The sequence below is a fragment of the Podarcis pityusensis genome (genome assembly GCF_964106645.2).
Source record: "Podarcis pityusensis genome assembly, chromosome: 16".
NCBI lineage: Eukaryota > Metazoa > Chordata > Lepidosauria > Squamata > Lacertidae > Podarcis > Podarcis pityusensis.
In genome coordinates, this window is record NC_138041.1 from 8,281,899 (window position 1) to 8,299,899 (window position 18,001).

At 46.8% G+C, this 18,001-nt stretch overlaps 2 protein-coding genes and 1 long non-coding RNA gene across 3 annotated transcripts; all 3 read left to right on the forward strand.

Moving 5' to 3' along the window:
• The first annotated feature begins 3,094 nt into the window (after positions 1–3,094).
• LOC308465098 (protein S100-A3-like) lies at positions 3,095–8,989 on the forward strand. Its single transcript, XM_080984939.1, has 3 exons — positions 3,095–3,265; positions 5,406–5,576; positions 7,613–8,989. Exons 2-3 carry the CDS (start codon positions 5,430–5,432, stop codon positions 7,775–7,777), a joined length of 312 nt encoding a protein of 103 aa, XP_080841065.1. The 5' UTR covers positions 3,095–3,265; positions 5,406–5,429; the 3' UTR covers positions 7,778–8,989.
• A 277-nt stretch (positions 8,990–9,266) lies between these two features.
• LOC308465085 (protein S100-A4-like) lies at positions 9,267–17,737 on the forward strand. Its single transcript, XM_080984920.1, has 3 exons — positions 9,267–9,424; positions 15,390–15,549; positions 17,371–17,737. Exons 1-3 carry the CDS (start codon positions 9,351–9,353, stop codon positions 17,533–17,535), a joined length of 399 nt encoding a protein of 132 aa, XP_080841046.1. The 5' UTR covers positions 9,267–9,350; the 3' UTR covers positions 17,536–17,737.
• LOC308465183 lies at positions 10,526–11,221 on the forward strand. The gene is made up of 3 exons (XR_013980327.1): positions 10,526–10,545; positions 10,692–10,776; positions 10,848–11,221. It is a non-coding gene; the product is annotated as an uncharacterized lncRNA (long non-coding RNA).
• Positions 17,738–18,001: the final 264 nt, after the last annotated feature.

Sequence of the window (18,001 nt, forward strand, 5' to 3'; positions counted from 1 at the left end):
TAAGACAGAATGTTCTTGCTGCTTTCTTTAAGGGCGAAAGAGGGGAGGTGTTTTGTTTCCCCCCCTATTCTGATCTCATTCATGCTAGGTAGGCAGAGAGGGAAACATGCATGATCTTAACAGGCCTCCTGTGAGATTATTTAGAGCACAATCCTGTACACACACTTCCCTGGTAGTGGGTCCTACTGAAGTCAATGGGGCTTACTTCCGAGTAGACAATCCGGTGTAGGCTTGGGCTCTTTGTGCATGTGTGTGTGCATCACATAGTTGAACTATGGAACTCGCTGCCACAAGATAGGCAGTGGTGGCCATCAGCTTGAATGGCTTTCAAAGAAGATCAAACAAATTCACGGAGGAGAAGGTTGTCAATGGCTACTAGCCCATAGTGGAGCTTGTGCTCTCTCTCCCATGTGGCAGGCAGTAAATGTTTCCAAATACCAGTTGCTGGAAACCGCAGCAGGGGAGGTTGCTCTTGTGTTCAAATCCTCCTCCTCCTCCTCCTCCTCCTCCTCCTCCTCCTCCTCCTCCTCCTCCTCCTCCTTCTTCTTCTTCTTCTTCTTCTTCTTCTTCTTCTTCTTCTTTGTATACATTTTTATTGGTTTTTTAAACATATCATTTCCAACAATCATATAACATAATTTCTTATCTTACACAATATTTTAGACTTCTGTCAACACCTCTGATGATTTTCCATTCTTTATCACTTATTCTGCATTTCTTAATTTCTCTATTACTCCTAATTATCATTCACTAATAATTCTCCTCATAGTCTTTCTTGCAATATTTCAAATAGTCCTCCTTACAAAACTTCTTGCAGTCCTACTAGCGTAATTTGTTGATTACAGTTGCTCTTCAAATAATTCATATACTTCTTCCAATCTTCTGTAAATCTCTGGTCCTGCAGGTTTCAAATCCTTTCTGTTAATTTATCTAATTCTGCATAGTCCATCAATTTCATCTGCCATTCTTCTTCCGTCAGTAATTCTTCAAATCCTGCTTCTTAAGATCTTACAAATTTACCTGGCAGTAAATCCTACCAAGTTCAATGGGGCTTACATCTGCGTAGATATGTATACTGGTATATGACTGTACTGCTTGAAGACACTCGAACTCAGGACACAAGGGAGAAACGTGCAAAGAGGAAGGCACGCTTGGCAAACCTACACCATGATCGACTCCCACGCAGAAACCTATGTCCCCACTGTGGAAGGATGTGTGGGTCCAGAATTGGCCTCCACAGTCACCTACAGACACACTGTTAAAACCGTGTTCATGGAAGACAATCTTACTCGGCTACGAGTGATCGCCGAAGAAGAAGAAGAAGAAGAAGAAGAAGAAGAAGAAGAAGAAGACTGTACCATCAAGGGATCTTGTTTAAAGTACCTATGTACCACTCTTCATACATACGTAGCCCAATAAGAATTTACATTTTTTTAAAAAGCAGTTCCATAATTAAAAGACTCCACACACCCGCACAAAACCCCCTCTGTGTTTAAAACAGAAGCACTTTCAGAATTCACCCCAGTGAAAACACACATTCAGGCAGAAGAAGTGATAGCCCGGTCGCACTGCCCAGACTTTTCTGATATAGGTGGACTTCCAGCCTGTCGCATGGCTGCTGACCAGGTGATTGTCCTAGTGAGCCTGCTCAGTCCAGCGGAGACTCACCGATTAGGGAAAGCGGGGCATTGCCCCGCTGCCCACAGTTTGCCCTCAACCAGCCCCCACCATACTTCCTCCTCCTTAGTCTTGGGCCACATTCATGCCTGATTTCTAAAGCACTACGATATGACTTTAAGCAGTCACGGCTCCCCCAAAGGATTCTGGGAGCTGTAGCTTAAATAAGGTGCTGTGAGTTGTTAGGAGACACCCCTGTTCCCCTCCTGAAACCGCTCTGGGAATGGTAGCTCAGTGAAGGGAATAAGGACCTCCAAACAACTTCCAGCATCCTTAACCAACTGCAGCCCCCAGGATTCCTTGGGGCAAAGGTGTCACTGTGCATCCTAGGACCCACGTACCTACAGGACCGCCTCTCCTGGTATGCCCCGCAGAGGACCTTAAGGTCCACAAATGACAACACTTTGGAGGTCCCAAGTCGCAAGGTGGTTAGATTGGTCTCAACTAGGGCCAGGGCCTTTTCAGTACTGGCCCCGACTTGGTGGAACGCTCTATCACAAGAGACTAGGGCCCTGCGGGACCTGACATCTTTCCGCAGGGCCTGCAAGGCAGAGCTGTTCCACCTGGCCTTTGGTTTGGATTCAGTCTGACCCTTATGTTTCCCTCCCCTTATGGTTTTGATCTATGGGCTACTATTAAAATTGTATTTTAACCCGTATTTTAAATTTGTCTCCCCCCCCCCCCATTGGGACGCGGGTGGCGCTGTGGGTTAAACTACAGAGCCTAGGGCTTGCCAATCAGAAGGTCAGCGGTTCAATTCCCCATGATGGGGTGAGCTCCCATTGCTCGGTCCCTGCTCCTGCCAACCTAGCAGTTCGAAAGCACGTCAAAGTGCAAATAGATAAACAGGTACGGCTCCGGCGGGAAGGTAAACGGCGTTTCCGTGCGCTGCTCTGGTTCGCCAGAAGCAGCTTAGTCATGCTGGCCACATGACCCGGAAGCTGTACACCGGCTCCCTCGGCCAATAAAGCAAGATGAGCGCCACAACCCCAGAGTCGGCCACGACTGGACCTAATGGTCAGGGGTCCCTTTACTTTAACACACACACCCCAATTATGTTTTTATTGTAATTATACTGGTGTTAGCTGCCCTGAGCCCGGCTCTGGCCGGGAAGGCGGGGTATAAATAAAAATGTATTATAATTATAATTATTATTATTATTATTATTATTATTTGCGTATGATGCTGCTTTAAATGTGTGGTGCAGATGGGCAGAAACAGACTGAAAATGACAAAGGAATTTGAAACTGCAGGCAGGGAGATGTACCCGGTACCTCCCGGGCAGAAAACCATTTTGAGAAAACGAGGTGCTGGGTGGAAGAGTGATTTGAGAAATGAGCTTGGGGCTTTGAGGGTGCCAGACAAAAGCAGTATATCTTCTCCTGAAGCAAGGCAGGGTGTGGATCAGGATCAGGTGGTGTGATGCAACTGATGGGTGGGTCACCTCTGTTCCCAAGGCCTGCCTGTCTGGGCGCAGGAGAGCTTGGCGGCATTGATAGGAGCAGCAGAAGGCAATTCTGGACAGGTTGGGAGACTTGAAGCTCAGCCTTCCTCCTGAACAAGGGAACTTGAGACTTGGGAGATCTCGGTGGGTATTATGCTGCTACCTGTTTTTGTGTGTGGAGGGGGGAGAGTTGCTGATGCTTTTGTTACATGTCGGTGTCGTGTCTTGCTATGTCTAATGTGGCTCAGCCAGAGGGGAGGAGAGACAGTCTCTGGAAGAAGAAGTCTTCAAGGATTCACTCAACAACCCAAAGGTCTATCCACCTCTGATGGCTATGGCCTACCTCCAATGTTGAGGTTCTCTGCTTCTGAACACCAGTGGCTGGAAACCACAGGACCGGAAGAGCTGCTGTTTTGCTCAAGTCCCACTTTGGGGCTTCCCTTGGGTGGCCACTGTGAGAAAGCCACTTCCGCCTTAAAAGGAGGTGGTGTTGAGAGCTTCACACCCCCACCACGTGCGTGGTGGCTGGCTCTCAACCGCCGCGCAATTGAGGGAATCCCCGGCCGCGTCGGTTGGTCGCCATTAAGGGGCCTGGTAGGATTTTTTCCACTTGGGAAATTGGCACCAGCCACTTGGTTTTTCGCCTACCTCGTAGCAAATCGTCACAACTTCCTTGGTATTGGCGGTTAGGCATTGGTATTGTTCTATAGATGGAAGAGGGGAGGTAGTGCCATCACCTGCCCCACATATTGAAGGGTAGTCTGTTAAAGGATTCCGGGGGGCGCAGCCCTGTCCGAAGCCTAGGGAGGTGAGCGCCTAAGGCACACCCCCGGGCGGTGACCCCGGGGGAGTTCCTAGTTGATGTGCATCAGCAGGACTCCCCCTACTGGTGGTTAACCCTTCCGGACTTCAAGCGGATGGGCTGAAGTCGGATAGTCAGTTAAGACCAATGCCTAAGCCAATACCGCTCATCACCTGTAACCAATAAAGTTGTGGCCATATTTAGCCTATTAACCTTAAATAGCTGTGTCATGTGTCTTTATTTCCACTGGGGGGGGCAGGAACTTGCCACACAACAGGATGCTGGACTAGATGGGCCATTGGTGTGATCCAAGCAACACTCTCCTTATGTAGCCTGTAAATGGTTGACGTTGCTGTGATGGCCACCAGCCTAGATGGCTTTAAAAGGGGATAAGACTAAATGATGGAAGCTCACAAGGCTCTCAGAGGCTACTAACCCTGATGGTCATGTTCTGCTTTCTCTGCTGGAGGCAATATGCTGGGAATTGCAAGAAGGGAGAATCACATAGATGGTGGACTTCAGGTCTGGAGATGAACACAGTCCTCCAGGCCTCTCCATCTGGTCCCTAGGTTTCTTCCCAGGTCATACTTCTCTCCTTGCCGTGCCCGTTCTGTCTAGGACACACACCTTCCCACCTTCCATCAGTGTTTTCTTTTTATATATATATAAATATTTTTATTGGTTTTTAACATACAAAATTATAAAACATACCATACAATTTATCACAAATACATTCTTATTGGACTTCCATCAGCACCTCTGATAATCCTCCGTCTTAATCACTTCTTATGCATTTCCTAACTTAATATTGCCTTTACATCTCTTAACTTATTGTCTCTCCTTCTCCATTTTTACAATATTTCTAATATCATTCCTCACAGAACTTCTTGCAAACCTACAAACGTCGTCTGTTCATCACAAATACTTTTCAAATAATCCGTAAATTTACTCCAGTCTTCGGTAAATTTCTGGTCCCACCGGTTTCGGATCCTTCCCGTTAGTTTGTCAAGTTCCGCATAGTCCATTAATTTCATCCTCCATCAGTGTTTTCAACTGGCTAGAAGGTATCCTCTTGCTTGCCTTGGTGGAGGGGGATGATATGTGAAGGTTGATATTATTCTGCTCACTTTCTTTTGCTTATGCCTCCGCCCACCTCCGGCATGCCAAAGGTTGCCAAAAAGGAAATTTGGTACTTGGACTTGAAAAGTTTCCCCATCCCTGTGGTAGATCCCTAGCAGGGAACCTGTGGCCTTCCAGATGTTGCTGGACTTCAACTCCCATCATCCCCAGCCCTGTCCTGGACACATGTCCCAACCAATCAGGGACTGCCTATTAAACGCACTACTGACCTCCCTTTGTTTACGGTTTTTATTTCTACATGGCTTTGGGAAACGTCGTTTGAGAAGTGGTGCAAACGTTTTGTCCTTAATCAATGCATAAAAATGGCAAGCCCCTTCATCCACCCGTCTCCTTGCCTTGCAGGGCTGTTGGCCAACGGAACCGGCGATGGAGCAGTATCAGACTCTGGAGCAGGCCCTGGGAGGGCTGGTTTGCACGTTCCAGCGCTATTGCCGGAAGGAAGGCGACAGACGCGCACTCAGCAAAGAGGAACTGAAGGAACTCTTGGAAAACGAGCTTCCCAGCCTGAAAACCGTAGGTCTCCTTCCGACCCCATTCTCAGTCTCCTGAGCATTATGGGTTGTGGATGGAATTTGTTCCGATCCATTCTCCACATTTTTGCAGCAGTATGTGTGTGAAAATCCTTATGAAAATTCATCAGAAGTCTGCCTGTTTTGGAGGGGAATTCTGAATGCCACCAGTATTCTTTCTGTGAAATGTGTTTTTTTGAGAAATGAAGATTGAAAACGTAAAAAAGGAAAGAAGAAAAATGGTATTTTGAGGTGCCTGGGACAGTTTTGTAGATTTCCAAATTAGCCCTGCAAAGGAGACTTAGTTGATAGGTGGTATATAAATAGTTGTTTTATTATTATTATTATTGTTATTATTATTATTATTATTATTATTATTAGCAGCAGCAGCAGCAGCAACAACAACAACAACAGCATCACAATCATCATTACATCACCACACAGGATAGCTCAGTTGGTGGAAGATGTGGTGTGTTTTTAAAAGATTTGTTTATTTGGTTTTACAAATCAAAGTTTTACAGTCACATACCGAACATACAGCATAAAAACAAAATTCCAAGGAATTTCTTGGACTTTCCCCCTCCCCTTAGTGGGTCCTACTGTTAATCATTTCCTCCTTTCTCTTTTATGATAATCCAAATCCTTTACATCTCCATTACATCCAAAATTCACCATTAAACTACAAGTGTTATTGCAGTCCTACTAACATTTTAAACTGTTTACAATGGTTTTTAAAATAAATTATATTTCCCCCCTCATTCCTTATTAAAATTCTGGTGTTCCTGATTTCTGATTCTTCTGGTCATTTTTGCCAGTTTGGCATAATCCATCAACTTGATCTGCCACTCTTCTCTGGTAGAGACTTTATCTTCTTTCCATCTGTGGGCCAATAACATTCGCATAGCCGTGGTTGCTTACACAAATAGACTTTTCTGCTCCCTTGGGATTTCAGCACCTAGAATTCCTAAAAGAAAAGCTTCAGGGTTTTTAGAAAAAGTCATTTAAAACTCCCCCCCCAACTCATTATAAGAACATGAGGTTCTTAATCTTAGGGTCACAGGTCTGAGCCCCATGTAAGGTTAAGAATAATTATAATTATACCCTGCCCATCTGGCTGGGTTGCCCCAGTCACTCTGCATTACAGGGAGGTTGGATAGACCTCGTGGTTGCTTCCAAGTCTACAATTCTATGATTCTATGATCATCTTGTTGTTGTTGTAAAGGTAAAGGGACCCCTGACCATTCGGTCCAGTCGTGGCCGACTCTGGGGTTGCGGTGCTCATCTCGCTTAACTGGCCGAGGGAGCCGGCGTACAGCTTCCAGGTCATGTGGCCAGCATGGCTAAGCCGCTTCTGGCGAACCAGAGCAGCACACGGAAATGCTGTTTACCTTCCCGCTGGAGTGGTACCTATTTATCTACTTGCACTTTGATGTGCTTTCGAACTGCTAAGTTGGCAGGAGCAGGGACCGAGCAACAGGAGCTCACCCCATCGCGGGGATTTGAACCGCCAACCTTCTGATCGGCAAGTCCTAGGCTGAGTGGTTTAACTCACAGCGCCACCCGCGTCCCGTTGTTGTTGTACCATGCTGATAATTCTTAAAGGGCCCATCAGTCAAGACTAAAAATAGAGGCTGCTGGGACTGCTGGCCAACCCACCTACCTTTTTGCCAACCACCATTCCCCCACATCTGACTAGCCTCCTTTCCTTTACACCTCGCCCACCCCCTTTGCATATCCTCCCACAGTTCTCCCCAAGTTCCTCCTCCTTTCTAAACCACAAACACCTCATCCGGACTACATTGCTTCCTCACCCTCCTGCCTGCCTGCTATGCATCATGCTGCAGTTGGCGGCCACCTGAACTTCAGCATGATGACAAACTTACATTTCTATGTATATAGGGGTGATATTACAATAATAATAATTCTTTAATGATCCCTCATTCACTGACGGTGATGATTAGGCTGATAATTCTGAAAGGGACCCTCAGTCCCCGATCATTTCTCTCCATTCTCAACCATTCATTTCTTTTCCTTTCCTAGCTTCAAATAAAAGACGGTGCTTTCGAAGAGTTGATGGCATTGCTGGATACAAACAAGGACAACCAAGTGGACTTTGAAGAGTACATCCGCTTCATCGCGGCGGCCTGCACCTTCTTCCACGACTTCTTCCGGGACAGCCCTCCGGTCCAGCCCCGACTGCTATGAAAACCAAGATGGCTCCCCAACTCACCAAAGGTTGCAAAGCAAGTTCCTCACCCCGGTTGGAAAAACCGTGCCAGGAAGTCCCCGTGTCCATCTCTGAAATCTCGAGACAAGTCTTCTTTCTCATCAACTATGTCTTTATTTCATTCTGTTACTTAAGTCGAGAAAGCAGTTTTGAGCCTCAAAAAAATTGGAAAATAAAACAAGAAAAAATGGCTTCTGAAAGGATAAAACGAAATGTAACAGCAACGCAGTGGAGCTACAAATCCTTAGCATCTCATACCTTTGAGGGAAAGAGCCGCAAAGTTAGAAGTGTAAAATGTCATAGAAATGTAATACAGTGGTACCTCGGTTTATGAACTTAATCCGTTCTGGAAGTCTGTTCTTAAACTGAAACTGTTCTTAAACCAAGGCACGCTTTCCCTAATGAAGCCTCCCACTGCCAGTGCTCTTCCACCTTCGGCTTCCATTCTTAGACTGAGGTAAAGTTCGCAAACCAGAACACTACTTCCGGTTTTGCAGAGTTCGTAAACCGAATAGTTCATTAACAGGGCTGTTCATAAACCAAGGTACCACTGTATATACCAAGGATCATGGGTGATTGCTGTCTTGAACTGTCTCCAAAAACCAAGCTGTGAGAGTGGAAGTTAATGTGTCAGGAGAGACTACTAGATACTTTCAGACTTATCAGTCTTGGACATTTATATAATAACAATAACAATAACAACAATAACTATTTTATTTTATTATTTCTATATCAGACCAGTTGCCCCAGTCACTCTGGGCAGCTTCCATCAAAATACAGTGGTACCTCAGGTTAAGTACTTAATTCGTTCCGGAGGTCCATACTTAACCTGAAAGTGTTCTTAACCTGAAGCACCACTTTAGCTAATGGGGCCTCCTCCTGCTGCTGCGCCACCAGAGCACGATTTCTGTTCTCATCCTGAAGCAAAGTTCTTAACCTGAAGCACTATTTCTGGGTTAGCGGAGTCTGTAACCTGAAGCGTATGTAACCTGAAGCGTATGTAACCCGAGGTACCACTGTATTAAAAAGCATAACCTCAAACATTAAAACAAAACCCTCCCTGCCTTCAGATGTTTTCTAAAAGTCAGATAGATGTTTATTTCCTTGACATCTGATGGGAGGGCGTTCCACAGGGCAGGCTCGACTACCAAGAATAAAAATAATTTTACCAGCGGACCTGGTGCATTAAAGATGCATTTGTCATCATTTCCCATTGCTTATTCTTTTCCCTTCTTCTGACTTGCCAGCCTTGCTTTCCCTCCCGCTCCTGTTTTCTGGAACTTCTACGCTGGCCTTTCCAAAGCTGGCATTTCAAGGCCGTTCTTTGCCAGACAGATGGAAAGAATCGGTCTGGGAATTTGGAGAGAGGGCTGCGGGGATGAGTGCAAAAGAGAGGGGCGAGGCAGCAATCACAAAGGCCTTCGCATCCTCACCAGCCTCCCCCCCAAAAAAACACACCCTGGGGAGATCCTTATTGGTCTCTTTCTGAACCCGGTGGGTGTACACTTTTCGCAACCGAAATAAAAGGGTGGATTTGCCGAGGCTTTAAATATGGCTCGAGTTGCCACAAGCCCTCATATCCTGCCCTGTAGCCTCCTCGATCGCTTCGGTGTTTGGTTGCTGTGGTAAGTCTTGTTTGTTATTTTTACGTGCCTAGTCTGCTTTTCTAAAAAAATTAAATTAAATTAAATAGAACAAGGATGAGGCCATCAGTTTCAGCCTAATGTTGTGCAGAGGCTGACATGACTGACCAGAGTCCAGATGCCGTTTCAGAAGTGCAGAACTTCCTTGTGGCTTGGGAGTAGTAGCCAAATATGCCCTACTTAGAGTAGACCCACAGGAATCAGTGGTTTTTTAGGGTGGTCACCCAACTAAATTCTACTTAGAGCAGACGCGGTGAAGTTAAGGGACCAAAATTCGCCGTTGAGCTGTAGTCAGTGGTAGCCCTACTCAGAGTAGACCCACTGAAGTTAATCGACACGAACTTAGGTTTGTTAATTGCAATGGCCCTGAGCAGAATGTGGTTGGATACAACCCCATGCTGATTAACTTCTGTGGGTCTGCTGTGAGGAGGAGTGACACCGGCTGCAACTCAATGTTACGTAAGTCCATTGATTTCAATATGTCCATTTCGGAGCATGAGTCTTGATGTGGGATCTCGCCCACACACAAGAAATCTTCCCCAGATCTTAAAGCTACCAGCCCTGGAAAGGAGCTTCAAGTCCCCAGATGTTCTTCAGTGTTACACCGGTATTCGAAAGATGTAAGAACGACTGTTTTCATCCAAAGCGGACCTATTTTGCAGAGGTGCAATTTGTTTCTCCAGTGTGTGTCATGCACGGCAATCTGCTAGCAGTCGCTGAGGAAATGGGCGTCGTGTCCCTCCACTCCCTTCAGCCAGTCTTACCACAGGTAGCAACAGAGAGCAGAACAGCGACTCTACAAGACGCCCCTGATTCCTACGCAATCCAATATGCTTGCAAAGGGCTGTTATTCAGCAAACAGAAAGGGCCAAACTCTGCGTGCACTCAGGTTCCCAGCAGCTAATGGCTGTGGGTTTGATTTTTATAGCAGGCAGGGCTTTCTCTCCCCATTCCCAAGCAGCACTCTGCACATGCTCAGTGAATAAAGGGTGTGGCTGCCTAGGTATCTATCTGCCTGTCTGTCTATTCATCTATCTATACAGTCATACCTAGGAAGTCAAACGGAATCCGTTCCAGAAGTCCGTTCGACTTCCGAAACGTTCGTAAACCAAAGCGCGGCTTCTGGTCGGCTGCAGGAAGCTCCTGCAGCCAATTGGAAGACGCAGAAGCCCCGTCGGATGTTCGGCTTCCAAAAAAACATTCCAAAACCGGAACATTCACTTCCAGTTTCCGATCGTTTGGGAGCCAGAACATTGGAGGTACGACTGTATAACAGGACTTTCCTACCAAGAATAGCATTCTGTGCATGCTCAGTTTCCCAGTGGCTAAAGGGTGTGGCTTTTTAAAGTAGGAGGCATTGCTCCCACGCCCTTCCACAACCCATGATCAGATTCTGGACAACTAGAAGGCACTGATTCTTTTGGAACCTGATAGCTGGTCCTCACCTTTCATTTCAAATGAGGAGTGTGTCTCTGTATGTGACAGCAAATATTCCCCTCACAGAGCTGCAATTGCCAGTTTCACAGGGAGAGAGATGGATAGACTCTGGAAATTGGGGCTCTGTGTGGAGAATTTTGGGGGGGGTGTCACCTAAGAACTTTCAGCACTCCAACAAACGATGTTTCCCAAGATTTTTGTGGTGGTGGGGGACCACTTAAATAAAGAAGGGTGCTTCAAATGCTCAGTACAGATGGGACCTCAGGGTTTTGTGTGCGCAATTCTCAGCGCAATCCTGTTTGTGTCTATCCTGCCCTATCTCAGACTGCGCATTCAGCTGATCACGAAGCGACTTTTCTCCTCTGGATCACAATCAGCTAAGTAGTGAAGGGGAGGGCGGATTCAGCTCAGTTTGTATTTAAAGGTAAACAAACCTATATACCCCACTCTCTCCAAAATAGCACAAAAACAGCCAACCTTTGGAAATTCGAACATCTTTGAATTTTGCTAGGCGGTTCTCCAGCCAAGTAATGTGTACCCCCCCCCAAAAAAGGCATAGACTAGGGGAATGTGTGCCTTAAAATGTGTTAATCTGTGAAAATAGAATGTATTATATTAGGCAAAATTACTTCCAAGGATGTGTCTATTAGGGGAAATATTGCAATAAGTTGCTGACGAATTTTCATGAGGGGGAAGCAAGCTCAGGGGTCAATTCTTAAAGTTTTTTTTAAATGGTTTTTAATCGGGGATCAAGGCAGAAAGCTGATGTGGAAATGTGGAGTGCTGAACTTAAAGTTGGCAAAATAAGGAACTGAGGGAAACTGAAATGGGCTGATTTTCTCATCCCGAAAACGGCCCCTCCCTCCAGATAGAACTCCCTAGTCATGAGGACTGGCCTCTTGACACTTAACTCTAAAAGGTGTGCCAGAACATGCACACAATGTGCTTTCCTCAACTCCTGCCCTCCAAAACCAGCGATTGACTGCAACTAAACTCATCTGGGATCAAGAGGAAGAACCATCAGTTTAGGGGACAGACGTATCACCTCCACCCCAATAAGTACAGATCCCTTTCTGGCGTTTCCCCCCTCCCATCTGTTTTACTCAAGCCTCCCCCGACTTTGCCACCAAATTCTACTACCGATTCTTTCATCGTGACTCAGAGTTTCCTCTTTCATTTTTTTACCATCTCCAGATTCTGTGGTTGACTAAAGCCGGGTGTGGTCTCCCTCCAGCAAACCTCAGTCTGGAGGCGATGAAAAATAAAAATATAGACTCTGATGCCATCCACCTCATAAGTTTCTTGTTCTAGACAAAGGCTTGCGTTAAGCAATAGAGTTAAGAAAATAATACAGAACGTACACCCATAACGTAAAAATCCATAATATAAAAAAGACTTTCCTCAGCGTTAAAACACAGTTTCCCTTGCGCATCTCTGACAGCAGCAGTTCTAATATTACCTTGCCTTTTTAAAATCCAATTTGCCAACCTCCATGATGTAAGAGAGAATGGTTACCAGAGACACCAACAAACTCAAATCCATCTTGACTCCAGATGAAGCCTCCAAATCACCACAACGATTTATAGTGATTTTCTTTAACTCCTTTTTCCTGATTTTTCCCCCGCAGCCAGTGCATAAAGGGCCACTCTGTATGTTACAAAGGTCTTATTGTCACTCTAAAGAAACCAAACCATTTCTGCCAGGGTGGGACTGCTTGCTTATATGTGCAAAGATTTCAGAAAGCGATCTCTTGGGTCTCTCTATACAAGGGACAGGCTAACAGATAATGAGTGATATCTTCTACCGGAGGCAAACCAAAAAGTCTGTTTGAATGATGGATCTTGTTGAAGTGACCATCCACGACTGCAGCGGGCATCACTTGGGAGATGCAGCGCAAGCAAAACATTTCTTGTCTGGCGAGAGTGTGGTCAGAAAATTAGCTCTAGAATGCTCTTTTCTGGAGAGCGGATACCAAGGGGGAAATTGGTTGTGGGCAGTTCCTTCTGGATTCTATCCAGAAAAGGCAATCCCTTAGTTCACACTTACTCCTCATCGAAGCAGAGCTCAGTTCTGGGAAATAATAATAGTCCAAATCACCTTTTGATGATGGCTCAATATGCATAGGAGCCATTTTTAAAAGGTAGTTTAATTGAGTGCCATCTGCTCTTGCCTTGAATGTTGGTCACATGGATTCTTTACTAAGAAGAACTGCTAATATTCCTGATGGTAGAAAGTATAGCTTCCAAAAATATATCTTTTGCACCATTTACAAAATTTTAATAAGAATTCAAATCAGAGCCCCAGATTTACTCGAGTAAGTACTTTGCTACCAAATATATTTAGGACAGGTTCAATCACCTGCCCTCCGCCGTTGCAACAGAACTTCATCAATGCCCCTATGGTTTTCTGTGCTTTGATTTTCACTGTCTCCATATGACACTTCCAAGAGAGGGTTTTGCTAAAGAGTACACACAGGTTTCTAAATGAGCGCATTTGTCCCCTAGCTTGCTGATCTAAGCAGCAAAGGTAAAAAAGTAAAAGGTAAAGGACCCCTGGACAGTTAAGTCCAGTCAAAGGCAACCATAGGGTTGCGGCACACATCTCACTTTCAGGCCGAGGGAGCCGGCATTTGTCCACAGACAGCTTTCCGGGTCATGTGGCCAGCAGGACTAAACCGCTTCTGGCACAATGGGACACCATGACAGAAACCGGAGCACACGGAAACACTGTTTACCTTCCCGCCACAGTGGTACCTATTTATCTACTCGCACTGGTGTGCTTTCAAACTGCTAAGTTGGCAGGAGCTGGGGCAGAACAACAGGAGCTCACTCCATCGCGGGGATTCGAACCGCCGACCTTGTGATCGGCAAGCCCAAGAGGCTCAGTGGTTTAGACCACAGCGCTACCTGTGTCCCTTTCTAAAGAGCATTTATACCTAGGACTATGTTTGCCAAAAATCATACTGTTGGTCTTAATTTATGGATAGGCTTTCCTGCTTACAGTATGTGCTGAGCACCTCCAAGAGATTTTTTGACACCCAATCGGGAAAGAGAGAGGAGCCCTAAATCATCTGTTTACATCACTATTGAGATCTTTCTGTCCCTAATTACTGCAGCGGGGAAGTTTGCGTTGGCTAAATATGGCACCAAATCGTTAATATAGACGTTAAAAGAGCGGGAGCCAGAATGCAGCCTTGATTCATTCCTCGTGATGCTTTAAAGGCATCAGTCGTACCACCATTTAAACCTACTCTGACCCTCATTCCTGTATTGCTTCATAGCTCTTGGATCTATAGCAGACATCTGCAGTTGGTGTTGGCAATTTGAAATTTCTCCCACCACCTTATCTCACTTAATTTAAACCCTAGACCACCAGCTCCCAGAATTTGTCTCCATCCTCTCTTTTCCATTACAAGAAGTCCCAGTTCCTGCCACTGGGCTTTTGTATGTTCTGTTTCTTGTTGAGCAGACTCTTGTATCCCAAACTACTGTACGTTTGATCAAAATTTGCATGGAATCCTCCGATGGATTCTTACAAGAATCCCCAGTTGTCTTAGCCAGAACTTTCTTAGCTGCTTTGCATTGACTTGTCAATGAAGGATAGACTATAATGCGACTGACAGCACTTGCACCATGCTTCAAATGAGTACACTGACCCTGAGATATGTCTACATGACTCCCGTGTTGTTGATGTTGTTTAGTCGTTTAGTCGTGTCCGACTCTTCGTGACCCCCTGGACCAGAGCACACCAGGCCCTCCTGTCTTCCACTGCCTCCCGCAGTTTGGTCAAACTCATGTTAGTAGCTTCAAGAACACTGTCCAACCATCTCATCCTCTGTCATCCCCTTCTCCTTGTGCCCTCCATCTTTCCCAACATCAGGGTCTTTTCCAGGGAGTCTTCTCTTCTCATGAGGTGGCCAAAGTCTTGGAGCCTCAGCTTCAGGATCTGTCTTTCCAGTGAGCACTCAGGGCTGATTTCCTTAAGAATGGATAGATTTGATCTTCTTGCAGTCCATGGGACTCTCAAGAATCTCCTCCAATATATAAATTATATTGCAATACAGATTCCAAACATTTGGGGCTCTATGCGAGGCACAGAACTACAATTCCCAGAGTTCCCTGGGAAGAAAAGGGATTGCTTGTCAAACCACTCTGGGAATTGAAGTTCTGGGAGGGAGGCGGGGTGGGTCTCCTACCAATGCTCAGCACCCATAACAATCAGCAGCTCCCAGAATTCCTTGGGGCAAGCCATGAGTGTTTAAAGTGGTATCGTAGTGATTTAAATATCTGGTGCAAACATAGCCTTAGGGTTGCCTTTGCAGAAGAGAGGAGGAGGAGGAGGAGGATGGGGACAAAGGCGGAATTAGTTGGCTCCGCCTCTCCTTGGCTCTGGCTCCACCTCCCATTGGCTTCCCTGTTGTCTGCCCAGCCAGTCTCAATGGGCAAGCGCCACCACCGTCCACCACCTGACCGGCTTTCTCATTCCCAACCCGCTCTTCTGCCACCGCCAGGTTCCGAGAGCATCCGAAAATGGCGAGTCCCCTGGAGAAGGCCCTGGAGGTGATGGTCACAACTTTCCACAACTACTCCGGCAAGGAAGGAGACAAGTTCAAGTTGAACAAGGCGGAGCTGAAGGAGCTGCTCTTGAAGGAGCTGCCTGGGTTCCTCGGGGTAAGTCAAAGGAGGGAACCTCGATGGGGGAGAACATCTCCTTCTCAAGAAGGTCCCCTGCATCTCCAGGGAAGGCTGCAGAAGAATCCCTTCCTGAAATCCTGGAGAGCTACTGGACCATGAGGACTAGAAACTTACATTATTTTTCAGGGAAGGGGGGCAGCTCAGTGGTAGAACATCTGCTTTGTGCGCAGAAGGTTCGATCCCTGCCTTCTCCAGGTAGGGCTGCAACAGAATCTTTTCCTGAAACTCTGGAGACACACTGCCCTTTATTCTGAACCATGAGGACTAGAATCTCTGGGTGATCCCTGATTGGTTGGGACATGTGCCCAGGACAAGGGTGGGGAACGTCTGGCCCTCCAGATGGACTACAACTCTCATCATCACTGACTGATGGGTGATGGGGCTGATGGGAGCTGGAATACAGCAACATCTAGTGGGCCCAAAGACTCCCAATCCCTGAACTAGACTGGCAATTGCCTTTCCGACATCTATCCCAATTGCGTCTTCTAATGCAGAGCTCTCCAGTTGCTTCTGGACCACAACTCCCAGCATCCCTGACCATCAGCCAGTGGCTGATGGGAGTTGAAGTCCAACCACATCTGGAGGGCCACAGGCTCCCCATTCCTGCTTCACACCTTTGCATGTGCATTTAATGGGTGATCCCTGATTGGTTGGGACATGTGTCCGGGACAGGGGTGCGGGACCCTGCGGCCCTCCAGATATGGCCAGCTCCCTTCATCCCTGACCATTATGGCTGGGGCTGATGTGAGCTGGAGTCTGGAAGGCCACAGGCTCCCCGTCCCTGGGCAAGACCCAACTAGCAGACGGGTGTGCCTTGCGCTCCAGGCCATTGGAGCAGTCTGGTGGCTATGAGTGTCCATCGTCCTCCATCCATGTGCAGGCTATACAAAAGCCCAATGGGGAAGCAGGGCACATAAGCAAGTCAGAGAGACAGACGTAATTGAAAGGTGTGCATTTCAGCAAGGTGTGCATTTTACCAAGGCAGCAGATGGCACTACTTACCGCATTTTTCGCTCTATAAGACGCACCAGACCATAAGACGCACCTAGTTTTTGGAGGAGGAAAACAAGAAAAAAAAAAATTCTGAATCCCATAAACCAGAACAGCAAGAGGGATCTGGCTTCTGGGATAGCCTCTTGCTATCCTGGCTTATGGGATAGCTGCGCACAGCCTCTCCTGGGCAGGGGGATGAAGGCTCCCCCAAGAGCTGCACTCCCTTTAAAGAGTGCGTGGAGTGTGTGTGCGGCTCTTGGGGGCTTTTTCCCGAGGAGGGAGAAGGGCAGCCCTACTCCCTCCTCGGGGAAAAGCCCCCAAGAGCCTCACACATGCTCCACGGGGCTCTTTAAAGGGAGTGCTGAGCAGAGCCTCCCACCTGCATTCACTCCATAAGACGCACACACATTTCCCCTTACTTTTTAGGAGGGGGAAAGTGCGTCTTATAGAGAGAAAAATACGGTACCTCAATAATTAAAAACACGTACATGCAAAAAGGTTAGACCTTCTCTGGATCCTAGCCTCTGGGGCTAGAAGAAGCCCAGAGTGGCTGGGGCAACAGGGAACTACCCCCCAATGTTTACTGCTGAATCAGAATGAATGTCAATTGGGTTTTCTGCGAATCGGCATTCGTTCTGATTCAGCAATAAACAGCCAGTTTCCCCTGTAAAGCTGGTGAGGCAAAAGCTCTTGCACAACGCAGCAAGGGTTGGAAAGCCCCCCTTCCTTCCCGGCCACGTCGTGGCAACCCCAGATCTCTTTTTAAACCTCGCCCACCAATGAAATCCAACCTCCCTCCCGCAGAAAAAGAAGGACGAGACGAATTTCCAGAGGATCATGAGCAACTTAGACAACAACAAGGACAACGAGGTGGACTTCCAAGAGTACGCCGTCTTCCTGGCCTGCGTGGCCATGATGTGCAACGATTTCTTCCAGGGCTATCCCGACAAGATGCCCAGGGGCAAGTGATCTGGGGGGGGGGGGCAGAATCAAGGGCAATTGTGGTGTCTGTGCAGGCCGGAGACCTGAGAGCTCAGCCTCGCGCCTGTTCTCTCCTTCTCCCTCACAAAGGCCCCATCGACGACGCCTCTCTGATCTGGAGGCTCCGCCGTGATGGAGATTATTCCACGCCTCTTTCTCTTTCCACAATAAAGTTTGCTTTAAAACTTCATTGGGTTTGTTTCATTGCTGCTGCCTTCTCTTTTCGGAGGGGAGAGAAGGGAGGCAAGATTAGAAGCACAGACTCATACAAGGACATGGTTGAGAAACACCCTGAGGGTTTTCTTGTTGCCTATTTTGCAGATTAGTTGCTCTGCAAAAGGCGTGCTGGGGAGACCACACATTCCAGAAATGCAAAATAACTTTTGCTTGGTTTTAATAACAAAAACTCCTTTTACACTAAATTACAATATATCAGGGGACGCGGGTGGCGCTG